The 24,542-nt window shown below is 44.3% G+C and overlaps 1 protein-coding gene across 3 annotated transcripts in view; it reads left to right on the top strand.

Annotated features, from left to right (window-relative positions):
• The window catches only part of PI4KA (phosphatidylinositol 4-kinase alpha), a 103,322-nt gene that overhangs the window by 64,611 nt on the left and 14,169 nt on the right, over positions 1 to 24,542 (top strand). For all 3 annotated transcript variants that reach the window (XM_058158132.1, XM_058158131.1, XM_058158133.1), the window contains exons 30-44: positions 1,200 to 1,292; positions 2,909 to 3,065; positions 4,391 to 4,518; positions 6,298 to 6,456; positions 7,682 to 7,833; positions 8,536 to 8,643; positions 9,524 to 9,651; positions 11,606 to 11,725; positions 12,653 to 12,732; positions 12,961 to 13,154; positions 14,642 to 14,732; positions 16,697 to 16,864; positions 18,652 to 18,705; positions 19,875 to 19,995; positions 23,775 to 23,904. In XM_058158132.1, the coding sequence (XP_058014115.1) occupies positions 1,200 to 1,292; positions 2,909 to 3,065; positions 4,391 to 4,518; positions 6,298 to 6,456; positions 7,682 to 7,833; positions 8,536 to 8,643; positions 9,524 to 9,651; positions 11,606 to 11,725; positions 12,653 to 12,732; positions 12,961 to 13,154; positions 14,642 to 14,732; positions 16,697 to 16,864; positions 18,652 to 18,705; positions 19,875 to 19,995; positions 23,775 to 23,904 (1,883 nt within the window). The remainder of the gene's footprint in view (positions 1 to 1,199; positions 1,293 to 2,908; positions 3,066 to 4,390; positions 4,519 to 6,297; positions 6,457 to 7,681; positions 7,834 to 8,535; positions 8,644 to 9,523; positions 9,652 to 11,605; positions 11,726 to 12,652; positions 12,733 to 12,960; positions 13,155 to 14,641; positions 14,733 to 16,696; positions 16,865 to 18,651; positions 18,706 to 19,874; positions 19,996 to 23,774; positions 23,905 to 24,542) is intronic.

Below are 24,542 nucleotides of genomic sequence, written 5' to 3'. Positions count from 1 at the left end.
CTTTCTTGCAGAAGTTTCATGACCCAACTAGGTGACATTATCAGTGCAAGAGTATTGTTATGTCCTCCTTGCCTCCATCCGAACGATGGCTTAATTAGCCAGCTCTTATCAGCTCTGGCAGCAAAAGAGCCAGCGTCTGCCAAGAGCCCTCGTTGGCTGCCAAGACAATGTAAGCCGCCCTGAGTCTTCGGAGTCTTTGGAGAAGGGCGGGATATAAATATAAATAAATAAATAAATAAAAAGACGCTGGTGAGTCACAACCTTCAGCTCTAGTCAATCCGTGGATTTGCCTGATACAAAGAGACACACCAGCTCTTGCTGCCTTTTATATCCTGTGGGGTGTGGCTCTATGACTCAGCACTTCCTAGGCCTGCCCCTCCTCTGCTTCTGTTGTTCTCTCCTGCCTATGAAACCTGGGATTGAGCCAAGCCTGACTGCTGTCAGCTGGGTCTGCAGGCGTGGCCTGGGGGGGGGAAGAGTCAGGGGAAGGAGGCCTTGTTATCTCTTTCACCTGGCCTGCTTCTGGCTCCTGGAGCTGATCCAGGGAGGCCGGTGCTTCCGAGGTAAGTCCTGACGGCCCTTCCCCCTCACTGTCCAAATCACTTTCTGGCAGCAGGCCCGGCTCCGAGTCACTTTCTGGCAGCAGGCCCGGCTCCGAGTCACTTTCTGGCAGCAGGCCCGGCTCCAAGGCACTTTCAGGCATGGGGCCAGGTTGGGGGCGGGAGCCACAACAAGTATGTGGAGTTTGCTAGCTGTTTTTATATAGTAGCTTATCCTGCCGGTGTTGGTAGGTTTGTGCTTCTCTCCTTGGTAGGAGGAAACCAAGAGTTTTGGTAGGAAAAAAAACCCCTGAATTTCTCCTTGGTGGGAGAAAGCCATACCCAGTAGCCCTGATGATGTGACCTAGTTCGTTCATGAAACGTCTGCAAGAAACCTACCAAGCTTGGAGGGCAGAGTACAAAATGATATGCAATAGGCAAACTCTGAACTTCAGGAGGTTCAGTCATTTTCTTAGCTGCTCTGCCATTCTCTTTCATCAAAAGGGTGGGGTAATGATAGTGGGGGAGGGGGATAAGGGACCAGGATTTCCTTTAGTCACAAAGTCCCATCCATTTCTGGCTCCCTCCCCACCCCCCAAAGCATCCAAGTTCTCCCTCTAGTCTCAAAACTGAAAATGCGACGTGGTCTGTTGCTTGTAGGCCACTCAATTAACCGAAAGGCCCACCTGCGTGAAGAAAGATTACTCCAACTTCATGGCTTCCCTGAACCTACGCAATCGCTACGCTGGAGAAGTGAGTAGAAGAGCATTCAAGTTTCCCCCCTCCCCCCCACTACTTTTAAAAGAAGAAATTCCCCCTTCTCAATTCACATGCATCTATATGTGAATACAGATCTTTTTAACATTCATAGTTTACTGTGTTTTTAATTTAGGTGAAGTGCTAATATACGTTCTAAGTCCGTGTATGTTATTATATATATATACATATACATATACATATACATATACATATACATATACATATACATATACATATACATACACGCATACATACATACATACATACATACATACATATACATATATATATACATATACATATATATATATATATATATATATATTTGTTTTCTGAGGTTTTCACGGGTGTTTGTATATAGGTCTTTGGTTATTCGGGTTTTCTCCCGCGTAAAATTGGAAGTGTCTTGGCGACGTTTCGACGAAGTCCCTTTCGTCATCTTCAGGCTTCAGCTCCCAGAAGCACGAAGCTGAAGCCTGAAGATGACGAATGAGACTTCGTCGAAACGTCGCCAAGAAAACCCGAATAACCAAAGACCTATACACACACACACACACACACACACACACACACACACACACACACACACACACGATAGATAGATGGATGGATGGATGGATAGATAGATAGATAGATAGATAGATAGATAGATAGATAGATAGATAGATATGGATGGAGAGGGAGAGAGGGATGCATGGATGGATGGATAAGTATAGATGGTAGACAGGATGAATGGATGGATGATAAATATAGATGATAGATAGATAGATAGATAGATAGATAGATAGATAGATAGATAGATAGATAGATAGATAGATAGATTGATTGATTAGCTATAGCGGCACAGTGGCTAGACTGCAGTACTGCAGGCTACTTCTGCTGACTGCCAACTACCCGCAATTTAGCAGTTCAAATCTCACCAGGCTCAAGGTTGACTCAGCCTCCCATCCTTCCGAGGTTGGTAAAATGAGGACCCAGATTGTTGGGGGCAAGAGGCTGACTCTATAAACCACTGAGAGGACTGGAAAGCACTGTGAAGAGGTATATGTCTATTGTTGTAACTATAGATATAGCTGTAGATAGATAGATATAGATTAGACATAGATCAGATCAGTTTAGGTAGGTAGGTAGGTAGAGAGATAGGTAGATAGATAGATAGATATGGATGGATGGATGGATGGATGGATGGATGGATGGATGATAAATATAGATGATAGATAAACAGACAGACAGGAGATGGATGGATGGATGCTAAAGATAATAGATAGATAGATAGATAGATAGATAGATAGATAGATAGATAGATAGACAGACAGACATTAATTTTAATATACTAATTTAATTTAATTTGGTGGAATCTGCTGGCATTGACAAAATCCCCATCAGTCAATTGCAAAAGGCAACTTAATTGACATCCTGACAATCCTTAATTGACATCATCCTGCGATGATAACCTCTCACCCCATCCGACATCGACATCCGCCTGTAGAAAAGACTCAACAGGGGATAAACATAGTTCCGGTCTAAACATCTGGCTGATTATGACGATGACTATAACAATAAAGGTGGGAAATGAATGAATGAATGACCTCCCTGGTTTTTCTAAACAGGTTTCTGGGATGATTCAATACTGCAACGCCACAGGGCGGACATCGGACCTGAATAAACTCATGGTCAAGCAACTCAGCAACGCCCTGGAAGCCGGCCAAGCAGAGAACTATACCCAGGCGATGTTTAAGATGACCGCTTTGTTGATAAGCAGCAGAGGTAGTAACCAAAAAAAAAAAAACAACCACCACATGTACACGTTTATATAGGTGGTTCTCGACTTACAACTACAATGGAGTCCAAAATTTCTCCCTTGAGTGAGCGTTACCCTGTTTTATCACCTTCCTTGTCACAGTTGCTAAGTGGATCACTGCTGTTATTAACCATGAGTAAAATGGTCGCTAAGCGAATCTGGCTTTCCCCGTTTACTTTGCTGGTCAGAAGGTCGTAAAAGGGGATCATGTCACACACACACATACGCACACACACACACACACTACAACCGTCCTAAATATGAGTACATTTTCAAGTATCTGACTTTTGAGCACAGGATCATCGGAATGCTGCAACGATTGTAAGTGCGAAAAACGGTCATAAGTCGCTTTTTTCAGCGCCGCTGTAGCTTCGAATGATCACTAAAGGAACTGTTGTAAGTTGAGGACTACCTATTATAAAATAGGTTATAATTGTTATAAAAATATGGATGCAAACAAGAGAGAGAGAGAGAAGTGATTAAGGATAAAATCAGAGCCCTGTGGCATCTCTCAGGCCATTCTTTGGCACTCCAATCACGATTGGGACCAGATTTTTTGTTGCTAAGCAAAGCAGAAGTTAAGCCCGATTTTACGACAGAAGTCCAAAGTCATCCAGTTAGCTTTCATGACTAAGGCAAGATTAGAACTCACCGTCTCCTGGTGATTGATCCAAAGTCACCCAGGTCGATTTCCCAGCTAAGGCAGGACTAGAACTCATCTTCTCCTGGTGATTGGCCAAAAGGCACTCAGCTGCGTTTCATGGCTTAACGCAGGACTAGAACTCACTGTCTCCTGGTGATTGGCCCAAAGTCATCCAGCTAGCTTTCATGACTAAGCAGGACTAGAACTCACCCTCTCCTGGTGATTGACCCAAAGGCATTCAGCTGCGTTTCATGGCTTAATGCAGGACTAGAATTCACCCTCTCCTGGTGATTGATCCAAAGGCACTCAGCTGCATTTCATGGCTTAATGCAGGACTAGAACTCACTGTCTCCTGGTGATTGGCCCAAAGTCATCCAGTTAGCTTTCATGATTAAGGCAGGACTAGAACTCACTGTCTGCTGGTGATCGGCCCAAAGTCATCCAGTTAGCTTTCATGACTAAGCAGGACTAGAACTCACTGTCTCCTAGTGATGAGATAAGATCACTCAGCTGGCTTTCATGGCTAAATAACATGGACTTTTTTTTTTTTTTTTTTGCCCCACAAGGAGCTGCCGAGAGTTATTTATAGATACGTTGAAAACACTACATCTTTTTTAAAAAAACAAAACGTCTTTGTAAATTTTTCAGAGACCGATTCCCAGCTCCTACATCACCTCTGCTGGGGCCCTCTGCGTATGTTCAGCGAACTGGTCATGCAGACTGCCCTTGCTTGCTGGGAGTGGCTGCTGGCCGCTAAGAACGGAATAGAAGTCCCGGTAAGTTATGACTTAATTTATAGGATCAGTTTTCTTCGAAATGGTGTTTCTGGAAGAAGCAATACATTTGGGCAAATGTCCCCAAATGGAGTGCCGCTTGGTTTGCTGCATTTACATCATGGTATTATATTTGTTCTTTTTCTTTCCCTAGCCGGCGTTTATGTTTATATTTATACATATTTAGGTATATTTAACCTTTATTATTAACCTTTATTAACCTTTATTAACCTTGTTAACCTATTTTATTATTAATAAAAAATTTAATAAAATTTAATAAATAAATAATTTAATAAAATTATTATTTTATTATTATTATTATTAACCTTTATTAAATACACTTATATTTAGGTGTATTTAACCTTTATTAAAGGGGACACGGTGGCTCAGGGGCTAAGACAGCTGAGCTTGTTGACTGAAAGGTCGGCAGTTTGGCGGTTCGAATCCCTAGTGCTGCCGTGTAACGGGGTGAGCTCCCGTGACTTGTCCCAGCTTCTGCCAACCTAGCAGTTTCGAAAGCATGTAAAAATGCAAGTAGAAAAAATAGGGACCACCTTTGGTGGGAAGGGAACAGCGTTCCGTGCGTCTTTGGTGTTGAGTCATGCTGGCCACTTGACCACGGAGACGTCTTCGGACAGGGCTGGCTCTTTGGCTTTGAAACGGAGATGAGCACTGCCCCCTAGAGTCGGCAACGACTAGCACGTTTGTGCGAGGGGAACCTTTACCTTTTAACCTTTATTAAATACATTTTTATAAATGGCTCAAGGCAGCAAAAATACCTGTTACTTCATCGTCCTCCTATTTCCCCCACAATAGCAACGCCGTGAGATGGGGTTTGGCTGAGAGACTGGCCCAAAGTCAACCTATCAGTTTTATGTCTAAGGAGAAACTAGAACTCACTGTCTCCTGGTGATTGGCCCAAGAATCACCTAGTTGGGTTTCATGCCTAAGGCGGGACTAAAATTCACTGGCTCCTAGTGATTGGTTCAAAGTCGCCAACCAGCTTTCACCTCTAAAGGGGAACTAGAACTCACAATCTCCTAGTGATTGGCTCAAAGTCACCCAGTGTACAACACTATCATCAAGTGTTGTACCTTACGATTCTTGATGAACATATCTTTTCTTTCCTTTTATGTATATTTTTATGAGAGCGTATGCACCAAGACAAATTCCTTGTGTGTCCAATCACACTTGGCCAATAAAAAATTCCTATTCTATTCTATTCTATTCTATTCTATTCTATTCTATTCTATTCTATTCTATTCTATTCTATTCTAAAGTCGCCAACCAGCTTTCATGCTTAAAGTGGAACTAGAACTCACAATCTCCTAGTGATTGTCTCAGAGTCACCCAGCCAGCTTTCATGCCGAAATTGGAACTAGGACTCACAATCCCCTAGTGATTGTCTCAGAGTCACCCAGCCAGCTTTCATGCCGAAATTGGAACTAGAACTCACAATCCCCTAGTGATTGTCTCAGAGTCACCCAGCCAGCTTTCATGCCTAAAGCGGAACTAGAACTCACAATCCCCTAGTGATTGTCTCAGAGTCACCCAGCCAGCTTTCACGCCTAAGGCAGGACTAGAACTCACCGCCTCCTGGTGATCGGCTCAAAGTCACCCAGCTGGCTTTCATGCCTAAGGTTGGACTAGAACTCACCACCTCCTGGTACTTCTAGCCTGGTACTTTAACCAACTAGACCAAACTGGCTCTTTAAAGGTATTTATAATAAATCTTTAAAGTCCTGCTGCATCCAAAAGTAGTCATGATTTTGCTTCTCTTAGTTCATGAGAGAGATGGCTGGGGCTTGGCAAATGACCGTGGAGCAGAAATTTGGCCTCTTCTCCACCGAGCAGAAAGAAGCCGATCCTTTAGCCGCCTCCGAAGAAAGCCAACCGAAACCGTGTCCACCGGAGGTCACCCCACATTACATCTGGATAGAAGCAAGTATCCTCCCCATCTTAGGCAGTTTTGTTTTGCTTTTTTTTTTTTTTTTAACAGCAGAGATAGATAAGAGAGACGCTTTATGGCCGTCGTAAACCAGAAGGGAGAGAATATTTACTTATTCATTCATTTATTTGCTTCCTGCCTGTCTTGTTTTTACAAATGACTCAAGGCAGCGAAGATATTCAATACGCCTTTCTCCTTTTTCCCTCCAGGATAATCCTAGGGGGAAAGAGAGTGATTGGCACAAAGTCACCCAGCTGACTTGGATGCCTAAGGCGGGACTAGAACGCATTGTCTCCTGGCGATTGGCCCAAAATCACCCAGCTGGATTTCATGCCTAAAGATTGGGACTAGAACTCACTGTCGCCTGGTGATTGGCCCAAAATCACCCAGCCAGCATTCATGCCCAAGGCAGGACTAGAACTCACAGTCTCCTGGTGATTGGCCCAAAGTTAGCCAGCCAGCTTTCATGCTATGGCAGGACTAGAACTCACAGTCTCCTGGCGATTGGCCCAAAGTCACCCACCAGCTTTCATGCCCAAGGCAGGATTATAACTCACTGTGGTGATTGGCCAAAGTCAGCCAAGCTGGCTTTCATGCCTAAGATTGGAACTAGAACTCACTGTCTTCTGGTGATTGGCCCAAAGTTAGCCAAGCTGGCTTTCATGCCTAAGATTGGGACTAGAATTCACTGTCTCCTGGTGATTGGCCCAAAGTTAGCCAGCCGGCTTTCATGCTAAGGCGGGACTAGAACTCACAGTCTCCTGGTGATTGGCCCAAAGCCACCCAGCCAGCTTTCATGCCCAAGGCAGGACTAGAACTCACTGTCTCCTGGTGATTGGCCGAAAGTCAGCCAAGCTGGCTTTCATGCCTAAGGTAGGACTAGAATTCGCAGTCTTCTACTTTCTAGTCTAGTGCCTTAACCACTAGACCAGGGGTCTCCAACCTTGGCCACTTTAAGCCTGGAGGACTTCAACTCCCAGAATCCCCCAGCCAGCTTTGATGGCTGGGGAATTCTGGGAGTTGAAGTCCTCCAGGCTTAAAGTGGCCAAGGTTGGAGATCCCTGCACTAGACCAAACTGGATTCATCACTATTGAGGAATCTCGCCTCCCATCAGCAACCCTCCTTCCCTTTTGAGTTGGCCATCGGCATCCTGCAGGAAGTCAAATTTTGGCTTGTCGGACAAGCAGATGTCTTAACTTTTGGTTCCACATCTCCAGTTCTTGGTGCAGCGGTTTGAAATTGCCAAGTACTGCAGTTCGGATCAAGTGGAGATCTTTGCCAGCTTACTCCAGAGGTCCCTGTCTTTGAATATCGGCGGATCGAAGGGGAGCATGAACCGCCACGTGGCAGCCCTCGGGCCCCGTTTTAAGTAAGTGAGACACCGCCACTCCACCACCCCCCTGGGATATTTTCTTCGTTTATTTTATTTTTTTCAGAGGCGGGCGCAGGCACGAAGAATATCAAAGAGAGAGTTTTAGTTTTGAGTTTACTTGTCAGATTTGCACACAAATGATTTTCTCAAGTTCTCGCAGCTGTCCCTTCTCAATTTTTTTTTTTTGGAAGAAAATATAACATCTGTATTTATTAATACCGTGTTTTTAATTCCCTGGTTTTTTCCAAGGGGATGAAAAAGAGGCTCTTGAAATTTCCCCCACCTCTTGTTCTTTTGCTCATCAAAATAAGGTGGGGGGGGAAGGGGGGGCTGAGGATGCAACATCGCTTTTATCGTTCTGCCATTTTACTTTATATTTATATAAAGCGCAGTGGTTAGAGTGCAGTACTGCAGGCTACTCCTGCTGACTGCTGGCTGCCCGCAATTTGGCAGTTGGAATCTCACCAGGCTCAAGGTTGACTCAGCCTTCCATCCTTCCGAGGTGGGTGAAATGAGGATCCAGGTTGTTGGGGGGCAAGAGGCTGACTCTGTAAAGTGCTTAGAGAGGGCTGGAAAGCACTGTGAAGCGGTATATAAGTCTAAGTGCTATTGCTATTATATTGCACAGATCTCTTCCTATTTAACTCTTTTGAGCATCCTACCTAAAGATCCTAATGGAATTATTTTGGACTCTTTTAGGCTGTTAACGCTGGGACTGTCTCTGCTACATGCCGATGTCATCCCAAACGCAACGATTCGCAATGTCTTGAGGGAGAAGATCTATTCCACGGCTTTTGATTACTTCAGGTATTTGCCCTTTTTCTCCTCCTTCTCTTCCTCCTTCTCTTTCCACTTCTTCCTTCCTTCTCCTTCTCCTCCTCTTCCCTTCCTCCTCCTCCTCCTTCCACTTCTTCCATCTATTCATCCCCGTCCCCTTCTCCTCCTCCTTCTCCTTTCCCTTCTCTTCCTCCTCCTTCTCCTTCCACTTCTCCTTCTCCTCTTCTTCCCCTTCTCCTCCTCCTCCTCCTTCTCCTTCCTCTTCTCCTTCCTCTTCCTCTTCCTCCTTCTCCTTCTCCTCCTCCTCCTCCCTCTCCCTCTTCTCCCCTCCTCCTCTTCTTTCGTCTCCTTCCTCTTCCTCCTCCTCCTCTCCCTCTTCTCCTTCTCCTCCTTCTCTTCCTCCTTCCACTTCTCCTCCTCCTCGTTCCTCTTCTCCTTTCTCCTCCTCCTCTTCCTCCTCCTCCTCCTTCCATTTCTCCTTCCTCCTCCTCCTCCCCTTTCCCTTCTTCTTCTCCTTCTCTTACCCCTTCTCTTCCTCCTTCTCCTCCTTTTCCCCTTCCCCTTCTCCTCCTCCTTCCTCTTCTCCCCCTCCTCCTCTTCCATGGTGGGAAAAATGAAAGTTGAAAGGGAAGTCAACCTCTATTCTGATTGATTGATTGATTGATGTTTTACAACCTAACAAAAAAGCAGGGAACCTGCAAACAGTCGTGAAGCAATAAAAGGCCATCCCAAATAGTAATAGGATCCTTGACTGCAGAAACATAAAATCTTCTGGTTACATCAGAGATCAGATCAGGAAGGAGCAGGGGAGCCCCAAAGCTGGGTTCACAAGACACCAATGACCTGCAAGGTGCGCGTTTTGTTGCCAAAACGCCTCTCCTATCCTAACGTTGTTTGCCCTCCGTTGAAGCTCCACCCCCAAGTGTCCAACCCAAGGAGAGAAGAGGCTGCGCGAGGACATCATCATCCTCATCAAGTTTTGGACGGCAATGTTCTCCGACAAGAAATACTTAACGGCCAGCCAGCTTGTGCCTCCAGGTATGTGTTTAATAGGTTATGGTAGGAGATGAGCAGGCAGAGATAGAGGAGCGGAGTTAAGCAAGTTCTTAGCCTAGAATCGTTACGTTCCCACAAAAGGTCTAAGCCCAACCCCTCCAGAATTTGTTTGTCGTTTGTCGTTTAAACTCTTGCCGACTTTATAAGGCAAATGCTCTCCATGCTACCCTGGCAAGCTCAACTTCTTTCAGTTGTTGGATATATCAGATCTTTGTATCAGTTTTCGATGTTATCAACCCAGCGAGTTCTTTGCTTGCCCCTTCTTCTCGTTCCACTTACCATTCCTACCGTGTTTCCCCGAAAATAAGACCCTGTCTTATATTTTTTTGAACCCCGAAGTAAGCGCTTGGCCTTATGTTTGGGGAGGTCTTATTATTTTGGGGCGCATAGAGCAAAACGGGGCTCCTCTTGCCATCTTACTTGATTTCCAGCTCTGTCTCCCTAACCCTAACCAGAAGAAATGGCGGGGACGGGATGCGCATGCGTTTAAATATTTTCGGGGAGGGCTTATTTTCAGGGAAATACGGTAGCATCGTTGACTTCTCCAGTGAATTTGCACGCATGAGACAGCCAAAGTAAATCACACATGATCTTATGATTTTAGCTTCCAGGGATGCGTCTGGTATAAAGTGTTCTGATGAGATATTTTTTTTACAGGCTGGTTCAGAATTGCTTCATTGTTTGACATCATTGTTTGACCCTTATCTACTGCCAATTTAGCACTAACTATTCGTTGACTAGATTCTTGTTTATAGATAGTCCTTAATTTACAACAATTCATTTAGTGACCACTCAAAGTTGCAACCAGACTGAAAAAAAGAGACTGTTTTCCACTCTTACAACCATGGTCCTCATCCTTTGCCCCCGACAATTCTATTTATCTATAACTTTTCATTCTTCCTTGACTGAGCTGTGGTGGCACAGTGGTTAGAATGCAGTACTGCAGGGCAAACTCACTGCTCACTCCAGGAGTTCGATCCTGACCGGTTCAAGATTGAGTCACTCAGCATTCCATCCTTCTGAGGTTGGTAAAATGAGGACCCAGATTGTTGTAGGCAATAGGCTGACTCTTTAAACTGCTTAGAGAGGGCTGTCAAGCACTGTGAAGTGGTATGTAAGTCTAAGTACTATTCTATTCTCTATTCTATCCTTATAACTATTGCCAAAGGGATTAGAATGTAGCACTGCAGGCTGATTCAGTCAGGAGTTCAGTCCTGACCTGCTCAAGGTTGTCTCAGTCTTCCATCCTTCCGAGGTGGGTAAAATGAGGACCCCGATTGTTGGGGGCAAGAGTCTGACTCTGTAAACCTTTTAGAGACGGCTGTAAAGCACTGTGAAGCAGTATATAAGTCTAAGTGCTATTGCTATTCCTTCCTTCCTTCCTTTCTTCCATCCATCCATCCATGGTGCACAGTGGTTAGCATGCAGTATTGCAATCTAACTCTGCCCACTGCCTGGAGTTTGATCCTGAAAGGGCTCAAGGTTGACTCTGTAAGCCTTTTAGAGACGGCTGTAAAGCACTGTGAAGCAGTATGTAAGTCTAAGTGCTATTGCTATTCCTTCCTTCCTTCCTTCCTTCCTTCCTTCCTTCCTTCCTTCCTTCCTTCCTTCCTTCCTTCCTTCCTTCCTTCCTTTCTTCCATCCATCCATTTATCCATCAATCCATCCATGGTGCACAGTGGTTAGCATGCAGTATTGCAATCTAACTCTGCCCACTGCCTGGAGTTCGATCCTGAAAGGGCTCAAGGTTGACTCCACCTTGCATCCTTTTGTTAAAATGAGGACCCCGATTGTTGGGGGCAATGTTGCCCACTCTGTAAATTGCTTAGAGAGGGCTGTAAAATCACTGTGAAGCGGTATATAAATGCTATTGCTGTTGCTATCGATTGTCTGGCTTGTTGCCAAAGGGATGCTGTTTTTTTAAAAAAAACTTTAGATAACCAAGACACCCGGAGTAATCTCGACATCACTGTGGGCTCCCGACAGCAAGCTACCCAGGGATGGATCAACACCTACCCTTTATCCAGCGGCATGTCCACCATCTCCAAAAAATCAGGTTTGTCTTGCTTTATCTTAAGCACCACTAAACTCCTGTTTAATCCTCAGAATAACCGGGGGAGGTCGATTTGTTGTCTATGAATGCCTGGCCCAAGTTTGAGCCATGAGCCTTTACAGCAGAACGGAAAACAGACCTTTTAACACAGGGGTCTCCAATCTTGGCAACTTTAAGCCTGGCGGACGTCAACTCCCAGAATTCCCCACCTATCTCACATGGAATGCTGCCAGAGAGCTAATTTCCAGATGCAGGGGAAGGCCAAACTTGGCACAGAGTCACAAACAGAAGTTTCAAATCTTGAATCGGCCAGATGAACTAATTGCTTCCTGCAAAAGCTCACATCCCGTTCGCTCTTCTATTTGTGTCTTATGGGAGGGGTCAATCATCTCCAAGCCTTACTCCCAAGTTGACCCTGTTTTCTTAATTGTTCTTGTCGTCTGGCAGCTCTGCACATGTACACACTAGGAACAGGCTCCCGCTGTTCTTCTGCCTCGCTGCTGTCAGACTCTGGAGGCTGCACATAACTATCAGATGGCCTTGGCCCCCTCTCTGCCTCAGATGCAGAGCCCTTGTCCAAGCTTTCCCCAGCCCCCAGGATTGGCCCAAGTTCCTCCCCAATCTCCTCACTGTCCGACTCTGCTGCCAGCTCTGCTGGCTGCCGGCTGGCCACAACAACGTGATTCCCTTTTGCGACCTTCTGACAAGCAGCGTCCAAGAGGAAGCCAGATTGACTTAACAACTGGGTTACTAATGTATCATCTGCAATGATTCACTTAACAAAAGTGGCAAGAAAAGTCGTAAAATGGGGCAAAACTCTCTTAACAAGCATCTCACGGAACATCAGAAATCTGGGGCTCAGTTGTGGCCATAGGGCAATCTGTACATTTAACAAATATATAAATTCACATTGTGTGTTGTCTTTCGAAGGAATGTCTAAGAAGACGAATCGAGGGACTCAGCTCCACAAATACTACATGAAAAGGAGAACTTTGCTCCTCTCACTTCTGGTAAGTCCCTTCTCCTAAATCAGGGGTCGGCAACCTTAAACACTCAAAGAGCCACAAAGGTCCTAACCGGAAGCCCCCTGTTCAATTCTAGAGCCGACCAGAAGTCTAGTTCCTCCCACCATAAAGTCTTCTAGCGTGGCATCCTTTTTCCCCTTCCGACCGGAAGTCCGGTTCCCCCCATCATAGTGTCTCCTCCTAGCCCGGCACTTTTATTCCTTTCTTTCAAAGGCTACCGAGATCGAACGCCTCATCACTTGGTATAATCCTCTTTCGTCTCCGGAACTGGAGTTGGACCAGACGGGCGAGAACAGTGTTGCCAACTGGCGGTCCAAATACATCAGCTTGAGCGAGAAGCAGTGGAAGGATAACGTGAACCTGGCCTGGAGCATCTCCCCTCACCTTGCAGTGCAGCTTCCCACCAGGTGAATCCCTTGCTCTTGGTCGCAAAACTGGTAACTTTGGATTCAGGCAGCCCTCGACATACGGTCACAATTGAGGCCAAAACATCCATTTGCTAAGCAAGGCTGTTATTAAGTGAGTTTAGCCCAGTGGTGGGATTCAGCCAGTTCGCACCTATTCAGGAGAACCGGTTGTTAACTTTCTAAGCAGTTCGGAGAACCGGTTGTTGGAAGAAATCTTATTTTGGTTTTTTCCGCTTTAGAGGGCTAATCCTGTAAGGAAGGCAGGAAGGTACATTCTGGTGGTGTTTCTAGCCTAATCTTTATGGCCCTGCTTACAGAAACTGCCTCTCTGGTTAACCCTTGTTACATTGTAACAGCTAAGGCGAAGCGCCCATCGACGTGAGCGCCCACACAGTCACATGACCACCGAGCCACACCTACCCAGCTGGTCATTAGGGCAGAGAACCGGTTGTTAAATTATTTGAATCCCACCCCTGGTTTAGCCCCATTTTACGAACAATTTGTTAAGGAAATCCCTGCAGTTGTTACGTTAAGAACACGGTTTTTAAGTGAACCTGGCTTCCCCACTGACTTTGCTGGTCAGAGGATCACAAAAGGGGATCAAGTGACTCACACACACACACACCCCAGAATAGCTTGCAACCGTCATAAATCCGAGTCATTTGCCAAGCGGCTGAATCTTGACCGCATGATCGTGGGGAAGCTGCGATAGTCGGAAGTGAGAAAAATGACCATAAGTCACTCTTTTCAGTGCCTGTTGTAACTTGGAATGGTCACTAAGGGAACGTAATAATAATAACAGAGTTGGAAGATCTTCTAGTCCAACCCCCTGCCCAGGCAGGAAACCCTACACCACTTCAGACAAATGGTTATCCAACTTTTTCTTAAAAGCTTCCACTGTTGGAGCATTCACAACTTCTGAAGGCAAGTTGTTCCACTGATTAATTGTTCTCAGTGTCAGGAAATTTCTCCTTAGTTCTAAATTGCTTCTCTCCTTGATCAGTTTCCACCCGTTGCTTCTTGTCCTGCCTTCGGGTGCTTTGGAGAATAGCTTGACTCCCTCTTCTTTGTGGCAACCCCTGAGATATTGGAACACTGCTATCATGTCTCCCCTAGTCCTTCTTTTTGTTAAACTAGACATACCCAGTTCCTGCAACCGTTCTTCATATGTTTTAGCCTCCGGTCCCCTCATCATCTTTATTGCTCTTCTCTGCACTCTTTCTAGAGTCTCAACATCTTTTTTACATCGTGGCGACCAAAACTGAATGCAATATTCCAAGTGTGGCCTTACCAAGGCATTATAAAGTGGTATTAACGCTTCACATGATCTTGATTCCATCCCTCTGTTGATGCAGCCTAGAACTGTGTTGGCTTTTTTTGGCAGCTACTGCAGACTGCTGGCACATATCATAACAGTTCTAAGTTGAGGACGACCTCAACCGATCGTAAGTAGAGGACTACCCGTTTGTCTCCTGTTGGTTCCTTAGATTTAAAAACACGGAAGCAATTGGGATGGAGGTCACCCGTCTGGTTCGCTTGGACCCTGGAGCTGTGAGTGACCTGCCGGAAGCCATCAAGGTAGGGCCTTTGAAGGTGATCCAGCTTTTGATCAGAACTGTGGCCAGAAAATTGATTCAGGTCTTGTTGCCAAAGATTAAAAGCTCAGTTTGGTTTGGCTTCGGTTAACCACAGTGGGTGGAGCCACCCGCTCATCATCATCTTTTAATGAACTCTTTTAATGAACCCATAATCCAGGTGTGAAATCCAGCAGGTTCTGACAGGTTCTGGAGAACTGGTAGCAGAAATTTTGAGTGGTTCGGAGAACCGGCAAATACCACCTGTGGCTGGTCCCAGAGTGGGGGTGGAAATGGGGATTTTGAAGCATCCTTCCCCTGAAGTGAGGAGGGAATGGGGATTTTACAGTATCCTTTGCAGAATTAGAACTGCAGAAAAAACCATGGCTACCAACCTGCCTTCCATTGAGGACCTGTATACTGACCTGAATCAAAAAGAGGCTGTGAAAATATTTACAGACCCCTCGCATCCTGGACATAAACTGTTTCAACTCCTACCCTCAAAACGACGCTATAGAGCATTGCACACCAGAACAACTAGACACAAGAACAGTTTCTTCCCGAACACCATCACTCTGCTAAACAAATAATTCCCTCAACACTAACAAACTATTCACTAAATCTGCACTACTATTAATCTTCTCATCGTTCCCATCACCAGTCTCCTTCCACTTACGACTGTATGACTGTAACTTTGTTGCTTGCATCCTTACGATTTATACTGATATTGATTGTTTCCTGATTGCTTATTTGTACCCTATGACTATCATTAAGTGTTGTAAGTGTTGTACCTTGATGAAGGTATCTTTTCCTTTATGTACACTGGGAGCATATGCACCAAGACAAATTCCTTGTGTGTCCAATCACACTTGGCCAATAAAAATTCTATTCTATTCTATTCTATTCTATTCTATTCTATTCTATTCTGCCATGCCCATAGAACCTGTAGTAAAAAAAAAAATAGGATTTCACCACTGCCATAATCCCTTGCAGGGTGAAGTCAGGGCAATTGAATGGAGCTGAGTGTTTACTGGCCGGATGCCCTTCCTGTCGCCAATGCAGAGTTTTGTTCGGCAGATTATAATTTTCATCGTGCCCAGAGAGAAAAATATCTGCCTCTACCTAGGATCGAACTCACAGCCTCCTGTTTGTGAGGCGAGAGCTCCACCTCTAGGCAACCGCACCACTCGGGTGGAGGCACCCATTGTAGTTTGTAAATCAGAATCTATGGCTTATTGCTAAATAAGATATCGGGATGAACAAGAAACCACGTCTTTTATACAGTGTGGGAACCTAGCCACCATGGAAAACGTTTCGCCTTTTTTTGTTTTTGTCATTAACATTTTTATTGAGTTATAAAGTAATCTAAAATACAAAATGAATAGGAAAGCAGTGAGGAGGAAAAGGGGAAGGAGAGATGAGGAAAGGCAAGAAAAGAAAAAGAAACATTGACTTCCGACTTTCTCTGTTGCAGTAAAATAAGCCATTCACATCAAATCATAGCTTTTTGCTTTTTCATAATAATATGAAACAGGGACGCAGTGGCTAAGACGCTGAGCTTGTCGATTGAAAGGGTCGGCAGTTCAGCGGTTCGAATCCCTAGTGCTGTGTAACGGGGTGAGCTCCCGTGACTTGTCCCAGCTCCTGCCAACCTAACAGTTCGAAAGCAGGTAAAAAATGCAAGTAGAAAAATAGGGACCACCTTTGATGGGAAGGTAACAGCGTTCCACGCATACCAGCAGTTCGATCCTGACCGGCTCAAGGTTGACTCAGCCTTCCATCCTTCCTGAGGTGGGTAAAATGAGGACCCAAATTGTTGGGGGCCATAGGCTGACTCTGTAAACCGCTTAGGGAAGGCTGTAAAAGCACTCTGAAGTGGCATACAGTACAAGTCTAAGTGCTATTGCTACTGGGGCTCATGTGTGTGTATGTGGTTCTTCCACCCCCCCACCCCCCCTTGCTTTTCAGTATCTTGTTACTTGGCACACCATCGATGCCGATGCTCCAGAGCTCAGCCACATCCTGTGCTGGACCCCCACCGACCCACCGACGGGCCTCTCTTATTTCTCCAGCATGTATCCTCCTCATCCTTTGACAGCTCAATACGGGGTGAAAGTGCTCCGATCTTTCCCACCGGTAAGTAAGACGTTTGCCCAAAAAAGATTTTAAAATGTCTTTGTGGTGAAGTAATATAGATCCTGGGCTCCCAAATGACCCCCCTCTGCATTTTTCCCAATTTCAGTTTAGAATAGGGAAGGGAAGAGAAGGGAAGGGAAGGGAGAAGAGGAGCAGAAGAGATTACAGAATAGATTACAGTAGAAGGGAAAAGAAAAAAAGAATTTGCACAAGGGAAGGGAAGAGAAGGGAGAAGAGAGAAGAAAAGAAAAGAAAAGAAAAGAAAAGAAAAGAAGAGAATTTGCACAAGGGAAGGGAAGAGAAGGGAGAAGAGAGAAGAAAAGAAAAGAAAAGAAAAGAAAAGAAAAGAAGAGAATTTGCATAAGGGAAGGGAAGTGTTGTGACCCAGGTTCCTGGACCTGGACTCCTGGACTCGGATGATTCAGAAAGTGAGGGAGAAGACCTGGCAAGCCCTGCTTCTCTTGAGCCCTCTCCCTCCCTGGCACCCAATCAAAGGGAGGAGGAGGGGCCGGCAAGGCCTGATTCTCTGGAGCCTTCTTCTGATTTGGCAACACCCCAAGAACAGTTTTGGAGTGATGCAAGACTGCGCAGACGTGACCGGCGCACGCAGCAGAAGCAGCGTTGGGATAAAGCCAAGTCATGATTGTCATGCAGTGACATCTGCAGAGATTATAAATAGGAGGCGGGACTTCCTGGTTTTTTGTCTTGGACAAAGCAATGAATTTGCGCGGACAAACTGTATCAATGGAGGGAAGAATATATTTGTGAGTAATTCTGGCCTTATCTGTAATTTCCTCGTTATCTCCAGAAACTTGGCAGGCCCGTGGGTAGACGTGGCCAGGACATTTATCTATGTAAGTGAATTAGAAAAGAAGGCCACTGATTGACTCTTTGCTGGGAGTATTGGGGGGAGGGAAACAGAACAGGAAGGGAACAGAATAAGAGAGCTGTATTCCAATATCTCAGGGGCTGCCCCAAAGAAGAGGGAGTCAAGCTATTTTCCAAAGCAACTGAAGGCAGGAAAAGAAGCAACTGATGGAAACTAACCAAGGGGAGAAGCAACCTACAACTAAGGAAAAATTTCCTGACAGTGAGAACAATTAATCAGCGGAATGACTTGCCTCTAGAAGTTCTGGGTGCTCCAACAGTGGAAGCTTTTAAGAAAAGGTTGGATTTGTCTCAAATTGTGTAGGGTCTCCTGTTCGAGCAGGGGGTTGGACTAGAAGACCTCCAAGGTCCCGTCCAACTCTTGTCATTCTGTATTTTGTAAAAGTTCAGAAGAGAAGGACTAGGGGTGATTACGATAGCAGTGTTCCAGTGTTTGGGGGGGGCTGCCTCAAAGAAAAGGGAGTCCAGTTGTTCTCCAAATCACCCGAAGGAAGGACAAGAAGCAACGGGTAGAAACTAACCAAGGGGAGAAACAACCTGAAATTAAGGGGAAACTTCCTAACAGGGAGAGCAATTAATCAGTGGAACAGCTTGCCTCCAGAAATTGTGGATGCTCCATCACTGAAGGTTTTCATGAAAAGATTGGGCAACTCGTTTGTCTGAAATGGTAAGCAGGGGGTTGGACTAGAAGACCTCCAAGGCCCCTTTCAGTTCTATTCTGGTTGGTTGGTTGGTTGGTTGGTTGAAAATTTGGGGTGCTTGGCATGTAATAAAAAAATGAACTCTTTGCCTGTTGATGATGGAAGGAGATGCTCTTGAAGCTAGAATGTCGGTACTTTGAAAAGAAAAAGAAATCCTAACTTCTTTTTCCTTCTTCTCCTTCTCTCCACCTTCCCCAGGATGCTATTCTATTTTACATTCCGCAGATTGTGCAGGCTCTTCGATACGACAAGGTAAGGGCAGATAAAGACTGCAAGACTTTTGTTAAGGGACGTCCTGGGTCAGATGAGTTTAGGATTATCCAGTATCTTCTTGGCCACCTGATCCTTTTTCATTGGAAGGTGCTGTGGATTGAACTTTCGGGCTTTTTCCATACAATATCCTTGCACTCGGGTTCTTTGGCATGCAGTAAATGTCCAAGTTGATAAGAATTAGAGAGATAAATGATAGGTAAGTGGGTGGGTGGGTGGGTTGACGGATAGATGGATAAAGAGAAAATGATGGAGGGATAGATGGATGGATGGATGGATGGATGAGAGAACTTGAGATGAGAGAAAAATTATATTCAGATGGACATCTAGATCCAGATAAAGTTGATAAGAATTAGAGAGATAAATGATAGGTAAGTGAGTGGATGGGTCGGTGGGTTGATGGATAGATAGAGAAAATGATGGAGGGACGGATGATAGATACCCTGTTTCCCTGAAAATAAGATCCAACCAGAAAATAAGTCCTAGCATGATTTTTCAGGATGCTCGTAACATAAACCCTAACTCCAAAATAAGCCCCAGTTAAGGTTGTTAGCCAGATGGATGCATTTAGTACCGTATTTCCCACAAAATAAGACCTAACCAGAAAATAAGTCTTAATGCATCTTTTGGAGGAAAAATTAATATAAGATCCGGTCTTATTTTCGGGGAAACATGGTAGACGATAGATAGATAGATAGATAGATAGATAGATAGATAGATAGATAGATAGATAGATAGATAGATAGATAGATAGATAGATAGGGATGGATGGATGAATGGATGGATGGATGTATATGGATGGGTAGATATGGATAGAGTCATAAGTTGGGATAGACAGATATGGATAGATAGGTATGAATGTAGATGGATGGATGGATGGACAGAGAAATAGATAGGTGGTGTAAGAATCTGCCTCAATTCAATGAATGTATTCATTGTTTCTACGATGCTTGGATAAACTAGAGTGTTTCAATAAATCACCAATACGAGTCACCAACAATCAAGGAAGACGCATCAGAAGACCTCCCATGTTTGGGATTTAATGGGGGTGGGGGGAACTGGTCCATTAGGGCATCTGGGCTTCTCTGCCTCAACACATTCTCGGTCGGAGCCTTGCTTAGAAGAAGACCTGCCCTGTTGTATTTTCTCAGATGGGTTACGTCAGGGAATACATCCTCTGGGCAGCTTCCAAGTCCCAGCTGCTGGCTCACCAGTTCATTTGGAATATGAAGACCAACATCTACCTGGATGAAGAGGGACACCAGAAAGACCGTGAGTGGACCACGTTTGGGGGTGTTGCGCTACCCTCCTCCTCTTCCTCTTCCTCCTCCTCTCTTCCATTCCACAAAGCCCACTCTCTTCCAGCACTGCTGATGCTAACCAGAAAAATCAAGTTCAAATATCATTGACCCACAGTCTTATTTATTTATTTATTTAGATTTTTATACCGCCCTTCTCCTGAAGGACTCAGGGCGGTGTACAGCCAAATTATAAAACAATACAATATACAATTAAAACAAAAACTTAAAATAAACATATTCCATAAATGGTCGAAATTTAAAACAATTAAATTTAAAACCCTTAAAATTCATAAATAGTAACCCCAATTAAAATTATTTAAGGATTTAAAAATTTAAGCCAGTCCCGCTTGAATAAATAAATGCGTTTTCAGCTCACGGCGAAAGGTCCGAAGGTCAGGTAATTGACGCAAGCCAGGGGGAAGTTCGTTCCAAAGTCTTCCTCCCTCCTCCTCCTTTTCCTCCTCCTCTTCCATTCCACAAAGCCCACTCCCTTCTAGCACTGATGATGGTACCTAGTTGAGCCATGAAATGTCCGCCAGAAAACCCTCCGGCTCGGGGAGCACCAAGGACTCCGCAGTCTTGAGAGAGAAGATCTATTCCACGGCTTTTGATTACTTCAGGTGTTTGCTCTTCTCCACCTCCTTCTCTTCCTCCTTCTCCTTCTCCTTCTGTCTCCTTCTCTTCCTCCTTCTCCTCCCCTACCCCTTCTCCTCCTCTTCCTCCTTCTCATTTTCTCTCCTCCTCTTCCCCTCCTTCTCTTCCTTCTGCTTCCACTTCTTCCTCCTCTTCCTCCTTCCACTTCTCCTTCCGTCTCCTTCTCCTCCTCCCCTTCCCCTTTTCCTCCTCCTCCTCTTCCTCCTCCTTCTCCTTCCCTTTCTCCTCTTCCTTCTCTTCCTCTTTCTTTTCTCCTCCTCTTCCTCCTCCTCCTCCTCCTTCTCCTTCCACTTCTCCTTTCATCTCCTCTTCCTTTTCCCCTTCTTCTCCTTCTCCTTCCTCCTATTCCTCCTTCTCCTTCCACTTCTCCTTCCCTCTCCTCCTCCTCCCTTCCTCCTCCTTTTCCTCCTCCTTCTCCTCCTTCTCCTTCCCCTTCTCTTTCTCCTCCTTCCACTTCTCCTTCTCCTCCTCTTCCCCTTCCTCCTCCTCCTCTTCCACTACACAAAGCCTACTCCCTTGTAGCACCGATGATGCTACTTAGTTGCAACCTATGACCATCATTTGTGTTGTAAATGTTGTACCTTTGATGTATTTTTTTTCTTTTTCTTTTATGTACACTGAGAGTGTATGCACCAAAACAAATTCCTTGTGTGTCCAATCACACTTGGCCAATAAAATTCCATTCTATTCTATTCTATTCTATTCTATTCTATTCATTCTATTCTATTCTATTCTATTCTATTCCTCTATTCTGTTCTATTCTATTCTATTCTATTCTGCTCCTATTTCTATTATGCACCAAGACAAATTCCTTGTGTGTCCAATCACACTTGGCCAATAAAATTCTATTCTATTCTATTCTATTCTATTCTATTCTTCTATTCTGTTCTATTCTATTCTCTATTCTATTCTGTTCTATTCTGTTCTATTCCTATTCTATTCCTATTCCTATTCCTGTTCTTCTATTCTATTCTATTCTGTTCTATTCTGTTCTATTCTATTCTATTATGCACCAAGACAAATTCCTTGTGTGTCCAATCACACTTCCAATAAAATTCTATTCTGTTCTGTTCTATTCTGTTCTGTTCTATTCTATTCTATTCTATTCTATTCTATTCCTATTCCTATTCCTATTCCTATTCTTCTATTCTATTCTATTCTATTCTATTCTGTTCTATTCTGTTCTATTCCTCTATTCTATTCTATTCTGTTCTATTCTATTCTATTCTGTTCTATTCTATTCTATTCCTATTTCTATTATGCACCAAGACAAATTCCTTGTGTGTCCAATCACACTTGGCCAATAAAATTCTATTCTATTCTAGTTGAGCTATGAAATGTCCGCCAGAAAACCTCCGGCTCGGGAGCACCAAGGACTCCGCAGTCTTGAGAGAGAAGATCGATTCCACGGCTTTTGATTACTTCAGGTGTTTGCTCTTCTCCACCTCCTTCTCTTCCTCCTTCTCCTTCTCCTTCCGTCTCCTTCTCTTCCTCCTTCTCCTCCCTACCCCTTCTCCTCCTCTTCCTCCTTCTCTTTCTCCTCCTCTTCCTCCTTCTCTTCCTTCTGCTTCCACTTCTTCCTCCTCTTCCTCCTTCCACTTCTCCTTCCGTCTCCTTCTCCTCCTCCTTCCCTTTTCCTCCTCCTTCTCTTCCTCCTCCTTCTCCTCTTCCTCCTTCTCTTCCTTCTCTTCCTCTTTCTTTTTCTCCTCCTCTTCCCCTCCTCCTCCTTCTCCTTCTCCTTCCACTTCTCCTTCCGTCTCCTCTTCCTTTTCCCCTTCTTCTCCTTCTCCTTCCTCCTATTCCTCCTTCTCCTTCCACTTCTCCTTCCGTCTCCTCCTCCTCCCCTTTCCTTTCTCCTCCTCCTTCTCCTCCTTCTCCTTCCCCTTCTCTTTCTCCTCCTTCCCCTTCTCCTTCCTCTCCGCCTCCCCTTCCCCCCCCTCCTCCTTCTCCTTCCACTTCTCCTTCATCTCCTCTTCCTTTCCCCTTCTTCTCCTTCTCCTTCCTCCTATTCCTCCTTCTCCTTCCACTTCTCCTTCCGTCTCCTCCTCCTCCCCTTTCCTTTCTCCTCCTCCTTCTCCTCCTTCTCCTTCCCCTTCTCTTTCTCCTCCTTCCACTTCTCCTTCTCCTCCGCTTCCCCTTCCTCCTCCTCCTCCCTCCTCCTCTTCCATTCCACAAAGCCTACTCCCTTGTAGCACTGATGATGCTACCTAGTTGCAACCTATGACCATCATTTGTGTTGTAAATGTTGTACCTTTGATGTATTTTTTTTCTTTTTCTTTTATGTACAATGAGAGTGTATGCACCAAAACAAATTCCTTGTGTGTCCAATCACACTTGGCCAATAAAATTCTATTCTATTCTATTCTATTCTATTCTATTCTATTCTATTCTATTCTATTCTATTCTATTCTATTCCTCTATTCTATTCTATTCTATTCTATTCTATTCTGCTCCTATTTCTATTATGCACCAAGACAAATTCCTTGTGTGTCCAATCACACTTGGCCAATAAAATTCTATTCTATTCTATTCTATTCTATTCTATTCTATTCTATTCTATTCTATTCTATTCTATTCTATTCTATTCTATTCTATTCCTATTCCTATTCCTATTCCTATTCCTATTCTTTCTTATTCTATTCTATTCTATTCTATTCTATTCTATTCTATTCTATTATGCACCAAGACAAATTCCTTGTGTGTCCAATCACACTTGGCCAATAAAATTCTATTCTATTCTATTCTATTCTATTCTATTCTATTCTATTCTATTCTATTCTATTCTATTCCTATTCCTATTCCTGTTCCTATTCTTCTATTCTATTCTATTCTATTCTATTCTATTCTATTCTATTCTATTCCTCTATTCTATTCTATTCTATTCTATTCTATTCTATTCTATTCTATTCTATTCTATTCCTATTTCTATTATGCACCAAGACAAATTCCTTGTGTGTCCAATCACACTTGGCCAATAAAATTCTATTCTATTCTAGTTGAGCTATGAAATGTCCACAAGAAAAACCCTCAGGCTTAGAGAGCACAAAAAGACCTCACAAACGTCACCCTCCTCCTTCTGCTTCCTCTTTTATGCAGCTGACATTGGGGAACTGCTGGAGCAGCTTGTCGAGGAAATAACCGGCTCGTTGTCTGGTCCAGCAAAGGAGTTTTACCAACGGGAATTTGACTTCTTCAACAAAATCACCAACGTTTCCGCCATCATCAAGTGAGTACAAAAACAGAGGCATAGAAAAACTTGGTTCTTTCCTTGAAATGGACCTTACGAGTGGCGCGGTGGCCTAGAAGTGGAACTCTCGCCTCACAATCAGGAGGCTGTGAGTTCGATCCTAGGTAGAGGCAAATCTTTCTCTCTCTCTGGGCACCATGAGAATGTATCTGCTGAATAAAACTCCGCATTGGCGACAGGAAGGGCATCCAGCCCGTAAACACTCAGCTCCATTCAGTTGCCCAGACTCAGGGGTGAAATGTAAAATTCATTACTGCCGATTCTGTAGGCATGGCTTTGTGGGGGGAATAACGTGACTGGGTGGGTGTGGCCAAGTTTTTTTTTTTTACTTTTAAAAGCATTTTTTTACTTTTAAAAGCATTTTTTCTACAACCTCTTCAAACGAAGAGGTTGTAAAAAAAATGCTTTTAAAAGCCTGTGATGATCAGGCAACTCGGCTGGGATCTCCAGAGGAAAAAAAAGCTTTTAAAGGGTTCTGACGATCCCAGCCAAGTTGCCTGATCGCCAGAATCTTTTAAAAGCATTTTTGTAACAACCTCTTCAGCGGAAGAGCTTGTAGAAAATATACTTTTAAAAGGTTCTGGCGATCAGGCAACTCAGCTGGAATCGCCAGAGGA

This window comes from Ahaetulla prasina, chromosome 15, assembly GCF_028640845.1.
Source record: "Ahaetulla prasina isolate Xishuangbanna chromosome 15, ASM2864084v1, whole genome shotgun sequence".
Classification (NCBI taxonomy): Eukaryota; Metazoa; Chordata; class Lepidosauria; order Squamata; family Colubridae; genus Ahaetulla; species Ahaetulla prasina.
The sequence above is the reverse complement of the archived record's forward strand: the minus strand, read 5'-3'. Positions and strand labels throughout refer to the sequence as shown.